The sequence below is a fragment of the Andrographis paniculata genome, unplaced genomic scaffold, assembly GCF_009805555.1.
Source record: "Andrographis paniculata isolate CXL003 unplaced genomic scaffold, ASM980555v1 Contig69END, whole genome shotgun sequence".
NCBI classification, from domain to species: domain Eukaryota; kingdom Viridiplantae; phylum Streptophyta; class Magnoliopsida; order Lamiales; family Acanthaceae; genus Andrographis; species Andrographis paniculata.
In genome coordinates, this window is record NW_026137605.1 from 1146334 (window position 1) to 1164846 (window position 18513).

Below are 18513 nucleotides of genomic sequence, written 5' to 3' on the forward strand. Positions count from 1 at the left end.
ACAAATACCCTTACAACTTACAATATACTACACTTTAGTTATTTCTATTTTATTCCTACTATATCCCAATATAATATTAATATTTCTAAAATTCCGTGCAAAAAAACGGATACGTAATTATGGGACGGAGGGAGTAATAATTCTTCATATATATTATTTAAAAATAAATAAATATGCATATAGTAACAATTCATAATCAACTCATTTAATTTATAAGCAAGTTATTATCATATCGAAACTTGGCCAAATTTACAAGTACATTTAGATGGTTGTATACCTCCAATTACATTATATTAAAAATAGTATATTTTTAAAAATAAATGTTTGAAATGATATATATATATATATCAATTAATTATTAATCAAATATATAAAAATCTCGAAATTTTAAATATAAAAAATTTGATGAACATGGAAACGTACCAAAGAGCATCCCCTCTAACAATTCTTCCACCAAAGTTTCAACAATTTCAAGTTCGACTTCTTCCGTCGTCTCTTCGACTTGCTCGGAAAATTTTGTCCATCTCCGATGGCACTCGTTCTTCAACTCACCCTCGACGATCTTGTCGGTGATCTTGAGTTCTTGTTTCCATGATTCGATCTTCATCTTGCAAACTCGACCCCATACATGGCTACCCGTTCCGGAACAAATTATTTTCTCGTTGCTAGGCTCATCATATCGGTCGATGAGCCCAACACCCCGTTGTTTGTTGCACGACGCCCCATGATAGTCGGATACTCGAGTGCACACTTCCCATTCATCGCTGTGAGAATCATTATCCGGAAAGCTTTTCTCGGGCTCCCCCAAATCAAGCTCCGCGAGTTTTTCAAATCTTCGGAGCCTACGCAAAAGTTGTTGCTTCACTTCTGTACGAATTCAGTACATCGAAATTGAGATCATCAGTATATATATATAGTCCAAGATGGATTTTTACACATACACGCAAGTTCCTCGCAGGATGAACTATTCGACACAATGATTGGACAAAAGGAGTCGAGGACTAGGAGTGCCCAACAGTATACATAAGAGCATATATTAAATTGCCTAGACCGTTACCTATATTATTACTTTTTCAATTTTTACTATATTGAAACTTATACCTCTATTAATAATTACAGCTAATAAGCATATATTACTTTTTTTTTTTAAGAACTCATTATTTCTAATAATTATAATTAAATAATTATTACCCAAAATTTAAAATTTTGAATTTATCAATAATTTATCTATACAATATAACTTAAATATCACACATCTACATATTTTTCAATCATATTTTTTTATATATCCAATTTTAATATTTAAATTTTTTTTAAAAAATTATATTCAATTTCAACCAATTGATCAATGAAAATAATAATTTTTTCAACTAACTTTTTAACAAAATTATCGAAAACGAATAATTTTTGAACAATGCATTAATCCAACTTTATTGCAATATTTGAATTTTCTAAGTGCCAATAATCTCACAAATTTAAATCATTTTAATATTAAATAATAATAAAAATTATATGATATTGTCAAAGTTTATATAAATTAATATTTTTAAATTGAATAAAAATATAATATTATATAATAAATATTACTAGACAATTATTAAAATATATAAAACCAAATCATTATTATAAATTTTAAAAAGTTGAAAAGATAATAAGATAAAGGTGATATAATATAATTGGTTTTAACTGAAGTAATTTCAATATTGAAGGAGAGATAAAATAATAATAATACTCTCTCCGTCCCATTGAAAGGTTCTCATTTTCCGTTATCATTTCATAATTTAGTAATTGTATTACTTACCTAATATAATAAATACCCTTCCAACTTACAATATATTACACAAATGTCATTACTTTTATATTACACTATACTAATAGAGGTATTTTCGTCTTTTTTATTACAATCTAATATAATACTAATATTCAAAAATCTACGTTCAAAAAGCAAACGCCACTCTTTCATCGGACGGGAGAGTAATAAAATAAAGACACTGCAATAGATAATAAAATTGCCAAGAAAGAGAGATAATTAATTCTCTCATTTCCTAAAACAGGCAATTCATTTGATAAAGGTAAAAAATTGAGGTATTTGGATTAATCGATCAAAAATAAACGAGCAATAAGAAATTTTAACATGTGAAAATCCATAAAAAAAATTATTTTTTGTGATTTTTTTGTTTAAATAATAAATGAAATACGATGTTTTGTACAATCAAATATTAGTATAATTTTTTTGAAAAAAAAAAATAGTAAAAAATTAAATATTTGAATAAAAAATTAAATATGATATTTATAAGATTAAAATAATATAGTTTAATAAATATAAAAATTAAATAAATATAATTTCTAAGTATCGATTGTCTAATTTGTTTGTACCAAAAGACACCTAGTGGAGACTACCAACTCAATCAGAAAGAGATATTAATAAGTAACAACCCCACAAATTGATGAACTTGAAGACAAAGACATTAGCATCTTATCCCAAGATATTGTTGGCGATGTGCCGGTTTCGTCATAAACTCAATGAGGTATGCAAATGACCTGATTTTATGAAAAGAAATCAAGTTCGAAATCTTGTTCTAGACCTGCTAATTTTGAGTAAGAATAGCACAAAAGATCGATATGAGCATCTTGCAAGCAAACTATTGCATATGAAGAACAGCAACTAATTAGTTGGAAAGGACTGTGTCAGTGCAACTATGGATCGATCGAGCTTGAATTCAAGCATGAGTACTGTTGGATTGGTTAAAATGAATGTATGGAATTGATGGATTTGAGAAAGGAGAAAGGAGAATTGTTGATTGCTTACTTTGGACATTTGCGTAGCTGCTGCTGCTGCTGCTGCTGCTTCTGTGATTGTCGTCGTGTTCGTCGAAGATTGGATCCAATACTGAGACTGGACTGCGGTGTTCTTCGGCTTCGTTGTCAGAATTTGTTGGTTCCTGCAATTGAGAATGATGATACTCTGTCAATCGTGTTCAGGTGAAGGTTTTGTGAAAAACAATCGATCTGTGGATTAGAAGAATCAAATCATCAATGGAGGAATATAACAGAGATTGTGTTCTTTTCTGTAGCTGCAGGAAATTGCTGTTCAACAGAAATCTGAATCGTCGGGAACAGAACAGCGGTGACATTCTGATTCCGGCAGCGTGAAGGTCGTGTTAACTGAGTAATGGAAAATTTAGGAGATCGGAGAAGGAAGAGACGAACCTGTTTTTCGAGGCGGTGGGGAGAGGAGACCGGAGGAGAGCATAATTTCGGCGTACGGTCGCTGGAGGACGGAGTCGGCGATGATGAACACTGACCATTCATCGATTCGACCTCAAAGTTTCTAGAAGCTTCGAGAACCTTACTAGTCTCTCCTTTAACCGCACGCCGTTTCTGCTTCTGTTTATTATTCCCATCCTTCAGCTTCTTAAGAAAAGCTCCAAACCCTAGAATTCCAAATCGCACCTTCCCCTGCTGGTTCTGGATCCTCACGGCGGCGTTGGCGAGGAGTGCGGCGGTCGGAGGCGGAACGCGGAGGAACACAGGGGACTTACAGGGGATCATATCCGCCGGCGATTGGAAATCCACGTCCGGCGATTGATGGAAGGGGAAAAAACAGAAACTACTTCTCCTCCGTTTTCTGAGCTGCAAACCGGACGCCGGCGGCGAATGTTTACCGAACTGCGATTTCCGGCGTGCAATGTAGCTCTTCAGGTGGAAAGGCTCCTGCTCTTCATCCAGCAACTGGTGCAGCAACCGCTTGCCGGCCATTACTGCGAAGAACAAAGTTTCTCGGTTGCGGAACCGCTGTAAAGGAAGCGATTCGATAGCGAAATTACGAAGATTACGAAGGAAGATGGAAACCGGAGAAGTTGTGAGAGTGGGGGAAGGTTGAAGATGGAGGGGAGCTGTTAATGGCGGAAGGGCCACAGGAGAGAGAAAGGAGGACTTGGAATTTTGAACTATATATATAGATATGGACTTCAGAACCGGAAGATTTAGACCGTTGATCTTATTAGTTATGGAATATGGACGGTGTAGATATTCAGGTGTTGAAATCCAGGATCTTTGTATGTTTTGTATTCCTACCGATTCAAAAATCCGGTGGAGTTGACAGGCGCGGGGCAATCCGGTAATTATATGGTCTGAATGACTTTGGACAATTTTGATTTAATATTTTTTTAAAAAAATTATTAGCACTATTTAGGCTGTTATAAATCATTGTTGTAATTTTGATTTGAAATTCATGCTTAAAATTTTAATTAAAATAATATTTTATTAATTTGTTTGATTCTAATTTGAATTTTAAATTATCATTTCAGTAAAAATTTAAATTATTATTTCCTCCGTTTCAAAGACAATTTATCTATTTTTTCATTTTGCTCCGTCTTATAGCAGAGTAATAATTTTTTTAGTAACTATAATATCTATTTAACATTACAAATACCCTTTCAATTTACAATATATTACACAAATGTCATTGTTTTTATATCATACAATACAAATAAGGTTAATTTAGTCTTTTTAACTTTATTTCTACTTTATCCCAATATAATACTAATATTTTTAAAACTCCGTGCAAAAAGTAAATTGATATATAGATATGGGCCGAGGGAGTATAATTTATTATACTTTATTTTTTAAACACAAACTAATACACCATCTATTTTTCAATAATTTTAAAAACAAAATGTACAATTGTATATAGAGTGTTGGAACTGGTCAGGAATTTAACCTTTAGTCCAGGATCTATCGTGTTTGTAATAATTGAGATAAGAATAAAGCAAATTAGATCTAACCTTATTCCTCCCTCAGCATAGTCGGATTCAGATCTGCAAATAATGAAGGGTTTTGTGTTTTTCAAGCTTATGGTGCAATCCCTCGTGAGAAAACCGCTAGGATTTATGCCGTTACTCTCACGATGAGATATGGAACGTAATGGATATTGAGTCTAGACCTGGGATCACAACCTTATTTATATCCCTTTGTATTAATTGGCATCATCTCTCAATTAATAAGTTATCGGGTTTATGTACATTGAAGGCTTGCACTTACTAAACACATTGAAACCCAATAAATTAATAGATCATTTAATATAGCCCAAATAGTTACACTTAACCCACAATTGGATTTTTAATCAATAATTTTAAAAACAAAATGTACAATTGTATATAGAGTTCTATAAAGATATTTTTTTTATTTAAGAGATTTTTTTTATTTATTTATATGAAATATAAGAAATTGAGTGGATAATATAAAAATAATAAATATATATTGTATATTAGTTCTTTTAAAAAAAAAATATGAATTTTTTCACAAAACAAACAAACGATATATTGGTTGACATTTTATAAAATTTACTCTATCAAAAATTTATTCAACTATGGTTCTATAAAATTGGTTTGTATGGTAAATGTTTGATTTAAATTTTAGTTTAACTAATATATTGGTTGACATTTTATAAGGAAAAAAAAAAAAAAAAATCTATATATTTTTGGAATTATATGTGAATTGTATATTAAAAAAAAAGTTTCTTTAGTTGTATCTAGGATTGTTTTAGAATAATTGAAAATAAAATGAATTAAAATAATATATATATATATATATATATATATATAGTCATGAAATTAAACATATTTTAAAGTAGGGTTATTCACTACCATATTAATATTCTATAGAGTATCATTCAATACGTTTTTATTCAATTATATATAAATAAAAAAAGCATACAATTACTTATTGCATTATTTATGATGTATATATAATCAAACTTAATGAAAAAAATATTAATAAAATTGCATTTATAAACAGATAGAAAAAAACTATATATATATATATATATGTGTGGATAGAAAAATATATTATTTAAGAATACAAAATTAATTTTAAACTAAATTTAGCATAGGACTCTCGTCCAACGTACCATGTCCACGTTGTCATTTTTGTCCATCCCACGTATCATATCATTTTTCTTTTTTTGAAAATGATTACACACTTAACTTTTTAATTTTTTTTTAATTTTAATTAAACTAATTAGTTTATCTTTATTTTAATTTATAATTATTCATATTATCGAATAATTATTTTCACTAATACATTCTTAATTATCTACTAATTACACCCCTCCTAAAATACCGTGTCTACAACTGAGCAGATACGGTCGAAGAAGTATTATTTTTTAATTTATTACAAAATCTCAGTGACCATTTGGTACAGAGGGGAGTATATTGAACTAAAGGAGCAATTCATTAGTCAGCTATAGCCTGGTCATGAATCCACATCAACAATATATAAATATATAAAAATTCTCACTTTTATTTATATAAACAAAACTATATTTGAAAAAAAAATTAAAAAAAAAAAAGGTTAGAAGATAAAATTAAAAATAAAAATGAATCTCTGACCTGATTGCAGTCATCAAATATGGTTTTATTTTACCAAACAGAGCATAGGTAAGAGACAGAAACTTCAGCTTCATCTTCAACTTGAGCGCTTACAATCTCTCCTTCACCACTGTCCTATCAACTCTTTCACTGTTCCAGGCCACAACTAACGTCTCTTCGTGCAACCAACTTCCCAGCAGATCGAAAGACCTCTTCCGATGCTCACATCTCGCGATCTTGACGACGCTTAGAAAGTATCTGTTGGAAAACTGAAGTACGTCGATTTTGTCAGAGGATGCAGTTTTAGATCTATATATGGTCAAAATGATTAAATAACTATCAAAGCAAGGGGAGGTCCCGTTGCGCGGGTGAATTTTCACTTAAGTAATGTGCCGTATCAATAAGAACAACGAAGTGAGAACAGATCATGCTAATTGACCATAATTATATAAACATAACAGAAATTCTGTATCTAAAGAACTTACGGATGGAATCTCATAGTCACCGTGCTCTGCATCGCATTCATCAAGTGAGATTCTTCGAAGCATCGGCAGCTGCAATCATTGTAGAAGTGGAGCATGTTTCAATGTTGTGTTATATTTACTTATGTTATGAATTGCAGAAAGGCGTACCATAGAAGCAGATTGAACGATGAAGTTTCTCGAGATGCCATGGCCCTACAAACACAATGCAGCAATATTATTATTCAAATTTTTTTTTTCTTTAAAAAATATCAAATCAAACAATTATATTTTTTATAATATACTAAAAATTTATGTTACATTCAAAATATCACATCAATATTTATTTATATCACACCAAATAACTATTCAAAATCAATTTTTTACTATTCATAAATCCAAACCCACAAACAAACACACCCTTAATTCCTTTAATGATTTTGTGATATATAGACAATGGTCTTTGTATATCGAGCAATACTTCCTGTTGCATTCATGTATTAGACATTACATGAAGTATTGAAACGAGCGACCTTATTGCAAGCATCGAACCACAACAACCCATCAGCCAACATAAAGTAAATACACACAATGCGGATGGAAAGTAAACTTTATCGATGAACACCATAACAAGCATGGTTCGATCAACTCTAAAAACAAGGTGATTGCTTTCAAAGACAAGAGGTTATTGTAAGAGAAAGGGGAGGGAGGCACTAACCGAGTGACGCAGTGTAAGATCTTCAAGTGCGTGACATTCCAACAGAAAGCTGACACCGCCAGTGGTTGTTTGGCCGCATTCCTGTCATGGAAATGTCAACATCCCAAGCCTATGAATCAACTGAGAATATTGAAAATGCTTTATAGGTATAAGACAGTTATTTTTTACTTTCCTAAGGGTCTCACAACACAATACTACTAAACCTGGAATGTTTTAGATATTGGATATTGTTCAATGTTTGTCGATAAAATGAGCCGAGGTCAACCAGTTAAGGTGAGTTTTTGTCCATACTTTATGACTAGTTAATTTGGTATTAAATAGTTTCTACATGTCAACTAGTTATTTAAAAATTTGGAGAATTAAAAGCAAATCGTATAGAAAATGGCAGCAACAAACCTCAAGACGAAGACATGTTAACCCCGGCCAACCACTTGAAATTATAGCTTGTGCTTCTGAGAAAATGTACACACAAGGGGTTCAGTCTCAAACATTTGGTGGATTCAAGGTAAATCCGAATTCTTCTAGATACTTACCAGAGTCTAGCAATGTGCATCCAATTAATGAGAGTTCTACCAAATTGAGACAATTCCCGGCCAGAGTAGCCAACTCTTCATTAGTCATCCATGGTGCTACTCTTTCGAGTTTCAATATCCTTAAAGTTGGCATCCTCAACTTGAAGCTTAATGAGGATATGTCCCCAAGGCAATAGCACAGAGCAAGATTTCGCAAATGTGGCAAGGAACTTAGAATGCTCGTAAGAGTAGAATCAGATATAACCTGTTGACATAAGTAAAGATGTTACATGAGGGCACTTATTACAAAGAAACCACAAGCATAATAGAGAAACAAACATACAAATATGACTAGATGCCGTCTGAATGTGTTCTTGAGATAAAGCAAATGTTCGAAATAACCATTTGTGATTGAAGTAAATTAAGCAGAAATGAGACAATCTTAGTGAAAATATCCTCTTGCTACTCAGTAGTGTTAAAATCATCCAAAATTAGCCACTGATGAATAATGGAAATAAAATCAACGGGACAAAATAACAGAGCAGCATCACCTGAAAATAAAGAACCAAAGTCTCGAGCATTTGACAACAAGAGGGTAACAGCTTCAATCCATCCTCTCCTAATGATCCACCTACTCCAACAACTAAGGTTCTCAGCGTTCTGAGTGCGGGTTCGAGGGCTCTGAGAGAGAAATAAGTGATTCCCCAACCAAGTTCAATTTCCTCCAATTTGCAGGACCTGCCTAGGACAGAGTACCATTCTTCAATAGTATCAGATAACATGCAGGTTTTTGTTTCATGAGCATCAACTTCCTGTGGCAATAGATGTCTGCAGCCTCTGGCTTTAAGAGATTTTAGGTGAGGATTTCTACAGATAATATGAGATAAAGCAGCACCAGAAACCTGAATATTTGGAACCACAACATTTCAGTGCGCCAGTGTTATTCTCAGGCTTGGTAAACCAAATATATATATATAGTCAATATTATGAATACTATGAAACACTTACATCAAATAATACGAGCAATGTGCAGAAATTTTTCTTATAAGAAAAAGGTGTGAGGTTTTAAGGCATAATACACACCTCAGTGTCAGAAATATCAAGAACCTCCAAGGACGTCCCAGAAAACATATAAAGAGCATCGTCAACATATCGAATATCTCTGACGCAAAAACTTATTAATTGGCACACTCCAGGCATAAGCACTGACAGGTTTTTTCCATTTACACCTTGCAAGAGAGAAGTTGGACTAGTGCTGAGAAATTTTTAATACATCATTGATTTAAAGTAAGTATATGTGCATCATAATATTAACAGGATGAACTCATACTGTAGCACAACAATTCGAACAGTTTTCATCTAATAGAGAAGATATATTGGAAGGACGTAGCATATGCGTGTTGAATTAAATTAAGATAGTCGAAAGGAAGATGCAAACAAAGTACCATGGCAACCACCAACATGCAGGGTTTGAAGTTGGTTTCTTGGTGATAGACTTCGCTGTGTCTCACTTGGAATACCCGAAAGCACTTCAATAGAACTGTTCCCAAATGACGTATGGCACGCCAAAACTGAATGTAACATTTTGCATTTTAGGATCATAGTTGATATAGCATTGTCCGTGACAGATGTACACCCTCTGATATCAATATAACTCAGGGAAGCGCAGGAATCAGCGATCCTAAGAAGTTCAGAATCTACAATACATTGAAATGCCAATTTCATGTTGAGAAGTTTATCAAGTAAATAAACACACACATAATAAGAGTACAACATAAGTACCAACCACATTATTTGTTGTATATCTTCAATCATTTAATTTTCAACAATATCAGTCTACGAAGGATAACAACATTAACTTAGGCACCGGCTATCAAAATTATCAAGCCAGCTATGTATGACACACATCTAGAGAAATGCTCCGTGCTATCCTGCTAGAAATTTGAAACAGGAACCACCAAGATTGAAAAGGCAAAGGACTTCTAATAATTCTCCTATAATCACTCACTCTATCCAATTTGATAGTTTTCTTACACGGGAAATTTTTTTACTAATGTTGAAAAAGCAAGAAAAAGAAGTTAAAAGAGGCAATAGTGATTTATCACGTCTTAGCTTTAGTGAAAAAAAAATTATAATAATAAAAAATGAAAAATAAAAACTGAAAACTGGGTTCTCACGTTCAGAGAAAATAGTGATTCATTAACACATGTAGCCTGGAAAGGTAGCTGATGGTGGGTGCGATACTGTGATAAAAAGAGGAACATACCCCTGATGTCAGTTCTCCCTGCCAAAATGAGTTTTGTGACATTTGACTCCACTGGCATGGATACCCATCGCAGTGGAATAGTAAACAGGAAAATAGAGGTGCTGTCAGATGATGGTATTGATCTTTGTTGTTGTCTCGGAACTGATGAAGAAGATAAGACAGATACTTTTCCAGGTATAACAGGGCTAATATCCAGGGTCAAGTCAACAATGTTCAGTAGAGGGAATTTCTCAAGCATTTGGCACAACATTTTGGTCATGAAGTTTAAGGAAAAGGCTGCCCTTAATGTACGTAATAATGGAAAGGACTTTCTGAGAATATAAATTACTGACTCTAGTGAGAGAGACGGGCAGTTTGAAATATCCAACTCCTCCACTGCTTCAAATGTCAAACCTAGATGGAGTGCCTTTGAGATCATACATTGGTCCAACACACTACTCTCATAGCTAGAGAAATGCCGATTAATAATCTTCGTTTTCAGCTTCGGTTCAGGCAGTGACGAAAGCAAAGAAATGAGGAATACCAAGGGGGTCATCTGTGGGCAGCCGGAGATGTCCACTTTCTGTGCAAATGAGAGATATTTAGTAAAGGCTGCACAAAATCTGAAACTGAATATGTGTGGTTGTGTATCTATAAAGATCATTTTTCAAGAAGTGAGATCAATTTCAATTAAACTAATACAAAGTTGGAATTCATGAATATAAATTGCTAAGAGACTTACTTACATTCGAATTAATGTTTGCTTCATTGAACAAGTCAATACATTCAACACGACATCATCTTTAAAGTTTTAGAAACACGAGAACATAAATTGATTGCAGAGTTTAGAAAGAAAAAGTGCCAAGCAGAGCAAATGGGGATTGTAACCTGTAAAGGCGATGACAAAAATAAAATAATAAAATAATGCATATTTTCATATGATCATATCACTGCTTATACCACCATCAAATGTTAGAAAAAGATAGTGCAAGTTCATAATATGCTATAAAAATGTTTTTTTAAAACATCATCCACCATCGACAACAACAATATAAGACACCCATACAGTCACCATGAACTAAGTAAATTGTTCTGGTGAATTAAACAATGACATGCAATGAGATGGTAAGTTGTGAACTCACGGTGTTGAACGTTGGAAATAATTTGTAATTTAAGAAAAAAAAAATCAATTCTTTATTTTAATTAAAGGGGGTTAACTTTCCATAACAGAAAAAGCGAAATACGGAGATAGCATATTTGGTTTGGTTCATAGTGCTTATCAAATCCTTCAGCAAAGAAGCATTTTATGTTGATGGAAGATATGAGAAAAGAGGAGATTTAATTAACTCAATTTTACATTTGGTCTGTGTAAGAGTATAATCCTCCGCTCCCTAACAAGCACTTTTCACCCCAAGTAGCACTGATTATGCCAACTAGTTTAATATTATCAGATCGATCAAATGATAACAGAAAATAAAAATTAAAAACAAATCCAATAGAAAAGAAAAATGCCAAAGAAACTAGTCTTAACATTTTCTTGAAAAGAGTATGCCAGATAGGAGTTGAAAAGTTAGAAACCTGTGTAAATTTTGTAAACCGGTTTTCAAGCTGACCCAAATCATCTTGTCTTAAGATGGCTGACGAACTTGTACCAGGAACTCTAGCTAGACTCAGAATGTTCTCAGTTGCTTTGACACTTAATGTTGATAATAAAGGGCACGAGTGTTTTCCTATAACAAAATAGTACTGATATAATACTGAGGGATTATATATAGTTTTTTATATATTAAAGCTTTTAATCTTCTTACGCAAGAAAGCATACCAGCAGCAAACCACAAAGGCAAAAGGCTTGTACGGATCTGCAAAACATGAATATGAAGCAAGTGTATAAAGATGAACTGATTCGCAGTCAAAGATGAACAGGTTTGCAGTCAAAGATGAAAGAAGTAATAAGCTTCTACCAGACTACCATTTATCACCCATTTCCTCTCTATGCAAAATTCTGAATTACTGATGAACGGTACTATCGGTTTATATAAATTAGTTTAAAAAGAAAATGAGCATGTGATAATTTGTTCCGACCAGAAAAAAGGGACCTTCCATGTAATATGATTTTGCAACAATATAGGCAGTAGCTTACACATCATATTCAGCTAAACTCCATGGACGGGGAGAGCAATCCTTAAGTGCTATTGCATTTTGATTTTGATTAACTAATTACAGGTGACCATCCCAACTCCAACTTCTCAAAGTACCAAAAACGTAATAATAAATACAGCAATCAGTTATTGGTGATAACTAAGGCACAAATAATATTAGAAATATTTGCACTATTATGATGTTCAAATACCCATACCAAATTGTTAAACATTTTGCCTGTGTACTTCTGTGGATTTTACTTATAGGCAAAAATATTATTGAAAATCGAGATGCGTAAATCAAAATCAGACAACAGACCTAATTAAGAACAGATTCGAGTTTCGCGTTGCACGCGATCTCCTAGAAGCAAATTCGGCCCGCCACCGGTTGCTTCCCAGGATAAAACGAATCAATTAATGATTCATGATCCCTCCACGAACCGATAACGTAAGTAAGAAGATTAAATTAAGGTGCCAGAAAAGTAACAACCACCCCCCACTATTTAACACACATTGTATTATGTTGCAACAACTTTTTTCTATCCGAGTAATTTGAATTTCAACGGTCAAAATAAATTAATCAGATAAAATACAAAATTTGAATTAATTTTATCGCAATTGAGCCTGGCCCATGAGCCCGCGGCTCCAAGGCCCAATCTTGACTATATATATATCCAATGGCTCATGCCAATGCTAAGCCCATTCACAATTGAGCTCACTCCAACAAATTAATTCTTTTAATTATAAATGGGAGCACATTATATTTATGGAGGGTGGAGTCGTTTTTGTTTTTCCAATGTATATAGAACTTTCACATTCTTCTTCTTCATCTTTCATCTTCACACACCAACAATCCCCCACATAAAAGAGGAAAGGACGATGACTTGTCAAAGAAATAAATTATGTATAAGATAAGTAGGTTTTTTTTTAAACTTTCCTTTGTACAACATATAGTCTTTTACCAACTGTCCAGTAGACTCTTTATCCTTAAACTTTACAGTTTCCTAGTATTTGAGCTACATATTGATACAAAATTCACGTTCTTAGTTCGGTTCTCATATTTTGGTCCGTTTTGGCCATGGAACCCGACCTAGTTCTGTTAGAGTTTCTAAAGAACTGAGCCTTAACAGATTTCCTTTGAAACGGCTCCACTTCTCTCTCACATAGATGATCTCTCTAAGTTTTCGAATGATACAACACTTATTTAGTGATCATTAAAGCAATTCTTTGTTATCCTTCTTGTTCTGTTATCGTTCATTGACAGGAATTGGTTAAGGCTTTTAGCACCCACAGTGACACACATAAGTCTTATAAGTAGGTTGTCCCGTTGACCTTAGTTCTTGGAATCTCCAATATTTCTAGGTTGGGTTTTCCTTTATAAGATTTATCTTGGGATCTCCAATATTTCTAGGTTGGGTTTTCCTTTATAAAAAGATTTATATTACGACAGGCTTAACCCCCACTCTTGTAGTCAATTTGTACACTGCATCACGATTTAACCTTTTGGTTAGCGGATCCGCTAGGTTATCTTTTGACGCAACATGGTTTATCGAAATAACCTTAGTTGTGATTAGTTGCCTTATGGAATTATGTCGACGGCGAATGTCACAACTCTTGTACATTGTACTCTCTGCTCTGCGAATAGCAAATTTACTATCGCACTAAAAGGTAATGGCAGAGACAGGTTTGTCCCACTCTGGAATCTCCTCAAGAAAGTGGCGAATCCATTCCGCCTCTTCTCCAACTTTATCTAATGCAATAAACTCAAATTCCATTGTGGATTTGACAATAATTGTTTGTTTTGAGGATTTTCAAGAGAATTGTTGCACCCGTTAGTGTAAACACATATCCACTAGTTGATCTCGAATTGAGAGTATCAGATATCCACTTTGCGTCTGAGTAACCTTCTACTACAGCTGGATGTCAACTTTAGTGCAGCCCGTAATCTCGAGTGTAACGTAAGTACTTAAGTACGCGAACTATGACTTTCTAATGCTCGCGACTAGGATTACTCGTATACGTACTCAGCTTGCTTATAGCATAAGCTATATTGGGTCTAGTACAACTCATCAAGTACATCAAGCTTCCAATTATCCGAGCGTATTCAATTTGGAATATACACTCTCTCCACGACTCTTGGATAAATGGATCCAGTGGAATTCTCGCTATTCTTGTATCATCCTTACTGAATTTTTCGAGAATTTTGTGTACATAATGAGTTTGACTCAAAATTTCTGAAACCACTTTTCATCATGGTATGATCAAATTTCTCATGCCATTTCTTTGGAGCTTGTTTAAGTCGATACAGTGACTTCACAAGTCTACAGACTTCCTTTTCCGTTCCTGGAATTGCAAAGCCTTCCGGTTGTTCCATTGAGATCATCAAGATCTCTATTTCAAATTGTCATTTTCACATCCATTTGATGTACCTCAAGATTTCGCAAAGCAGCTAACGCAAGGATCATGGATGTTATTCTCGTGACAGGAGAATATGTGTCAAGGTAATATAGGCCTTCTCATTGTCTGTAACCTTTGATTACAAGTCTAGCCTTATATTTGTCTATTGTACCGTCTGGTTTTAATTTTCTCTTGAATATCCACTTTCATCCAAGAGGTTTCGAACCATATGAGAGATCTACAAGTTCCCAAGTGTGATTTTGAATAATATAATCAATTTCACAAGAGGTTTCAGCAGACCTCATAGCCTCAGCATATGTTTGAAGCTCGTTTTCAAGGAGATAAGTAAAATATTCATTTCCAAACGACTTTTCAACTCATGTTGAACTCAGGTTCCTGACCGGGTTCAGATTCAAATTCATACATTTCCATTCGATCTTGGTTCACAGTTTGGTGTTCTCGGTTGGCCGAACTAGGTTCTGCGCTTGCCTTTGCAGGGAATACATTTTCAAAGAATGATGCATTCTTTGGTTCCATTATCGTATTCTTTGGGATATCCTAAATTTCGAATCGAATACCAAGAATCGGTAGGCAGTATTGTTATGTGCATATCCTATGAAAATGCAGTCCACTGTCTTGGGACCAATTCTCACACGTTTGGGAGGTGGCACCACTACCTTAGCTAGACACCCCTACACTCGAAGGTGTTTCTATAATAGTTTTCGACCTTTCCAAAGCTCATAAGGGGTCTTCTCCATCTTTTTCCGAGGTATTAAGTTAAGCAAATAATTACTGATTAAAATTGCCTCCCCCACATAGTTTAGGGTAGTCCACAACTTAACAACATCGCATTTATCATTTCTTTTAATATGCGATTTTTGCGTTCAGTAACGCCGTTTGATTGAGGTGAGTAAGGTGGAGTTACTTCGTGAATTATTCCATTTTGTGCACAAAAATCACCAATCGGAGTTTCATATTCTCCACCTCTCACTTCGAATTCGTTTAATCCGTTTCTTAAGTTGGTTTTCCACTTCATTTTTGTACAAAACGAATTTACTTAATGTCTCGACTTTGCTCTTAAGCAAGTAAACATAACAGTATTTTCTACAATCGTCAATAAATCTAATAAAATATTTATTACCACCACGCGGTTGTACAATTTTCAAATCGCATACATCACTGTGAATCAACTCGAGTGGTTCAGTTTCACGATGAATAGTTTGGAAAGACGATCGAGTTTGTTTTGCTTCAACACAAATTTCACATTTATGTTTATTTAATTCGAATTTTGGAATGTAGTTCAGGTTAATTAATCGACGAATTGATTCATAATTAACATGACCCAATTGACTATGCCAATGCTAGGCCCATTCACAATTGAGCCCAATCCAACAAATTAATTCTTTTAATCATAAATGGGAGCACATTATATTACTCAATGGGATAGACCCTTGACATTCTTTTCTTTCTTCCTCTTTCACCTTCATACACCAACATTTACCATAGATTTTTACTATTCAAATTCTTTTTTCCCTCCTAAAATATCACATCAAACAATTACTTTTCTTTTTTTATATTATACTACAAATTTATTTTACATTCAAAACATCACATCAACCTCTGTTTATATCACATCAAACAATTGTTCAAATTCAACTTTTTACTATTTAAAAATCCAAACCAAAAAACTGAAACCCAAAAACAAACACACCCTTTGAGTTTAAAATCATATTAGCACATCCAAACGAAACACCATGGTTGAAAAATAGCATAAAGTTATCTTAAGAATAGCCTCCATAAATGAAGAATAACGAATATACCTAAGTAATTGAAGCTCTGTTCAACCAATTTTCTTTATGTAAATTGAAACAGTTGCAAGCTAAACAAGTACCCATGCCCACACATACCTTGTCACATAGATAGTGTCTACTCACTCCCTCCGGTTTTGCAGTATTTGTGGTTATCCAAGACAGAATTGCATCACATAACTGCTTCTCACTGAATGAATCAAGAATGGTATCAGAATGATTGTTCACCCTAATAACAACAAAAGACTAAACCATTAACCTTTCTACAGTCAAGTCAGGATGCTCGATACAGGCGCAGAGTAGCTTTTCCGGTACATCTTTGAATGAGTTTGAACGCAATGCCCACATCTGGAAAAAAAATAATAAACGCCACAACCATAAGTATAACCTAAACTCATTCCAACATCCATGATCAAGAAACCATAGCTGTAGTTATGTCGAAGGGGAACACCAAAACATGGATGAAATACTTACAAAGTTCTTCGCCAGATAACCTGTGCAAAGCTTTAAGATAAATTCAGTTGCTGCAATGATCCAGTTCCATAATCGTTGATCAAAACAAAAATAAGCTCATATTTTCTAATATAAATTAGAAAGCTTTAGACTTGGCCAATTAGACAGAACTGAAAAACTTACAAGAATCCACACCATACTTCCATATACAAACTAAGTCATTGCCGAACCCCAGCTCCTGATGCTCCCCTTGGGATGAAGTCACTTTGACCAACCAATCTTGACATTTCAAGAGAAGCGAATCGACCCCGAAAAATAAAGCTGCCTAGTATAAAATGGAACATTCCTCAGAAAATCCCCCATGCTATGAAATGAAGGGGACATTATATGTATCTATCAACTGAATCGACAAAATCTGCAGAGGTTCAAACAGAACAAAACTTCACCTCATTCAAAGGAATATAACTGTCTACGGTGATCTCAATTTCGAGCCCAAATATTACCCTTAAAACAGTCACGAATGATTCCACTTCCCATTGTATCGATACAGAACTGTTCCGAGCTTCACTGAAACAATACAAAACCAATTCAATCAAACGATGCGATAGCCGATAGATATCTACTTACAGACAAGAACTTAAAATCATGAAACGAATCGTTTACCTGAAGCTGCCACCGAGAAGTCCCCGAAAATAGGAAGACTGTTCGACAAGCCTGCGAATTCACACAGCCGCGTGGAATTTCTTCAATGAAAAAAAAAAAAACAAAAAACAAAAAACAAAACAAAACAAAAACAAACTAGCGAACTGAACCCTAATTAGGTTAACCATCAAAATTTGAGAAATGGAATTGCCTTTGGGGATCGACTTCGACTTTGAGTGCGCTCCGAGAAATCAGTGACGGCAAGTCCCATGTACCGATCTCGGCCGTAGAAACCGCAATCACATTGGAGTCGCGGGGCTCTTGGTTCAATCCCGAAGCGTTAGAGTAGGACTGGCTACATATTACTAGAGTCACGAGATGGTCAGAATCTCTGTTGTGTGGTATCGACGCCATTGGCGACGCTGTGTGGGGAATGACGGAGGAAGACGAAGAAATCTTCGAGATTGCTTGGGTGGTGTTTAGGGATGTCAAATCGGACCTATCGTGTCGACCCGACCCGACCTGACAGTTATGGGCTAGTCAGACACGGCCCGATTTTAATCCGGCGTGAGAACGGTCCTGCTTTTTAAATTGCACAGAGCTGGCCGTTTGTTCTATTTTAATTTTGTTTTAAAATTTTTAATTTTGTTTTTTCGGGTAACAAATTAAATTAGGTTAATATATTTATAAAATTATTTTAAAATTTATATTTTTTCGTCCTACGAAATTGATCTATTTTTCTATTTTTAATTATTATATCAAATTAGT

The 18513-nt window shown here is 34.2% G+C and overlaps 2 protein-coding genes across 5 annotated transcripts; both read right to left on the reverse strand.

The window, feature by feature from the left end:
• Nucleotides 1–351: 351 nt before the first annotated feature.
• LOC127263839 (uncharacterized) lies at nt 352–3906 on the reverse strand. The gene is made up of 3 exons (XM_051293087.1): nt 3211–3906; nt 2810–2942; nt 352–867 (listed from the first exon to the last, which is right to left on the reverse strand). Exons 1-3 carry the CDS (start codon nt 3757–3759, stop codon nt 359–361), a joined length of 1191 nt encoding a protein of 396 aa, XP_051149044.1. The 5' UTR covers nt 3760–3906; the 3' UTR covers nt 352–358.
• A 2309-nt stretch (nt 3907–6215) lies between these two features.
• On the reverse strand, nt 6216–18272 carry LOC127263742 (BTB/POZ domain-containing protein FBL11). 4 transcript variants are annotated; one of them, XM_051292938.1, is made up of 19 exons: nt 17957–18271; nt 17767–17817; nt 17550–17670; nt 17287–17428; nt 17125–17174; nt 16910–16998; nt 16750–16840; nt 12130–12166; nt 11886–12037; nt 10329–10890; nt 9508–9759; nt 9146–9291; nt 8614–8964; nt 8084–8327; nt 7947–8002; nt 7551–7631; nt 7004–7048; nt 6857–6925; nt 6216–6640 (listed from the first exon to the last, which is right to left on the reverse strand). In XM_051292938.1, the coding sequence occupies exons 1-19, from the start codon at nt 18157–18159 to the stop codon at nt 6482–6484; spliced, it is 2901 nt and encodes a 966-aa protein (XP_051148895.1). In that variant the 5' UTR covers nt 18160–18271; the 3' UTR covers nt 6216–6481. The 4 variants fall into 4 exon arrangements, with proteins under 4 accessions (XP_051148895.1, XP_051148896.1, XP_051148897.1 ...); XM_051292939.1 differs by lacking the exon at nt 11886–12037 and having other exon boundaries at nt 12116–12166; nt 17957–18272; XM_051292940.1 differs by lacking the exons at nt 11886–12037; nt 12130–12166.
• Between the last annotated feature and the right edge of the window lie 241 nt (nt 18273–18513).

Excerpts from the sequence above, each read along its gene's own strand:
- LOC127263839 (XM_051293087.1), bottom strand. The coding sequence starts at position 3,759 with ATGGCCGGCAAGCGGTTGCTGCACCAGTTGCTGGATGAAGAGCAGGAG. Across the intron at positions 2,943-3,210 it reads CCCACCGCCTCGAAAAACAG|GAACCAACAAATTCTGACAA; the intron begins GTTCGTCTCTTC and ends TCTCAATTGCAG. Across the intron at positions 868-2,809 it reads CAGCTACGCAAATGTCCAAA|AAGTGAAGCAACAACTTTTG; the intron begins GTAAGCAATCAA and ends GAATTCGTACAG.
- LOC127263742 (XM_051292938.1), bottom strand. The coding sequence starts at position 18,159 with ATGGCGTCGATACCACACAACAGAGATTCTGACCATCTCGTGACTCTA. Across the intron at positions 17,818-17,956 it reads GTCGAAGTCGATCCCCAAAG|GCTTGTCGAACAGTCTTCCT; the intron begins GCAATTCCATTT and ends GTGAATTCGCAG. Across the intron at positions 8,003-8,083 it reads ATGCACATTGCTAGACTCTG|AAGCACAAGCTATAATTTCA; the intron begins GTAAGTATCTAG and ends ACATTTTCTCAG.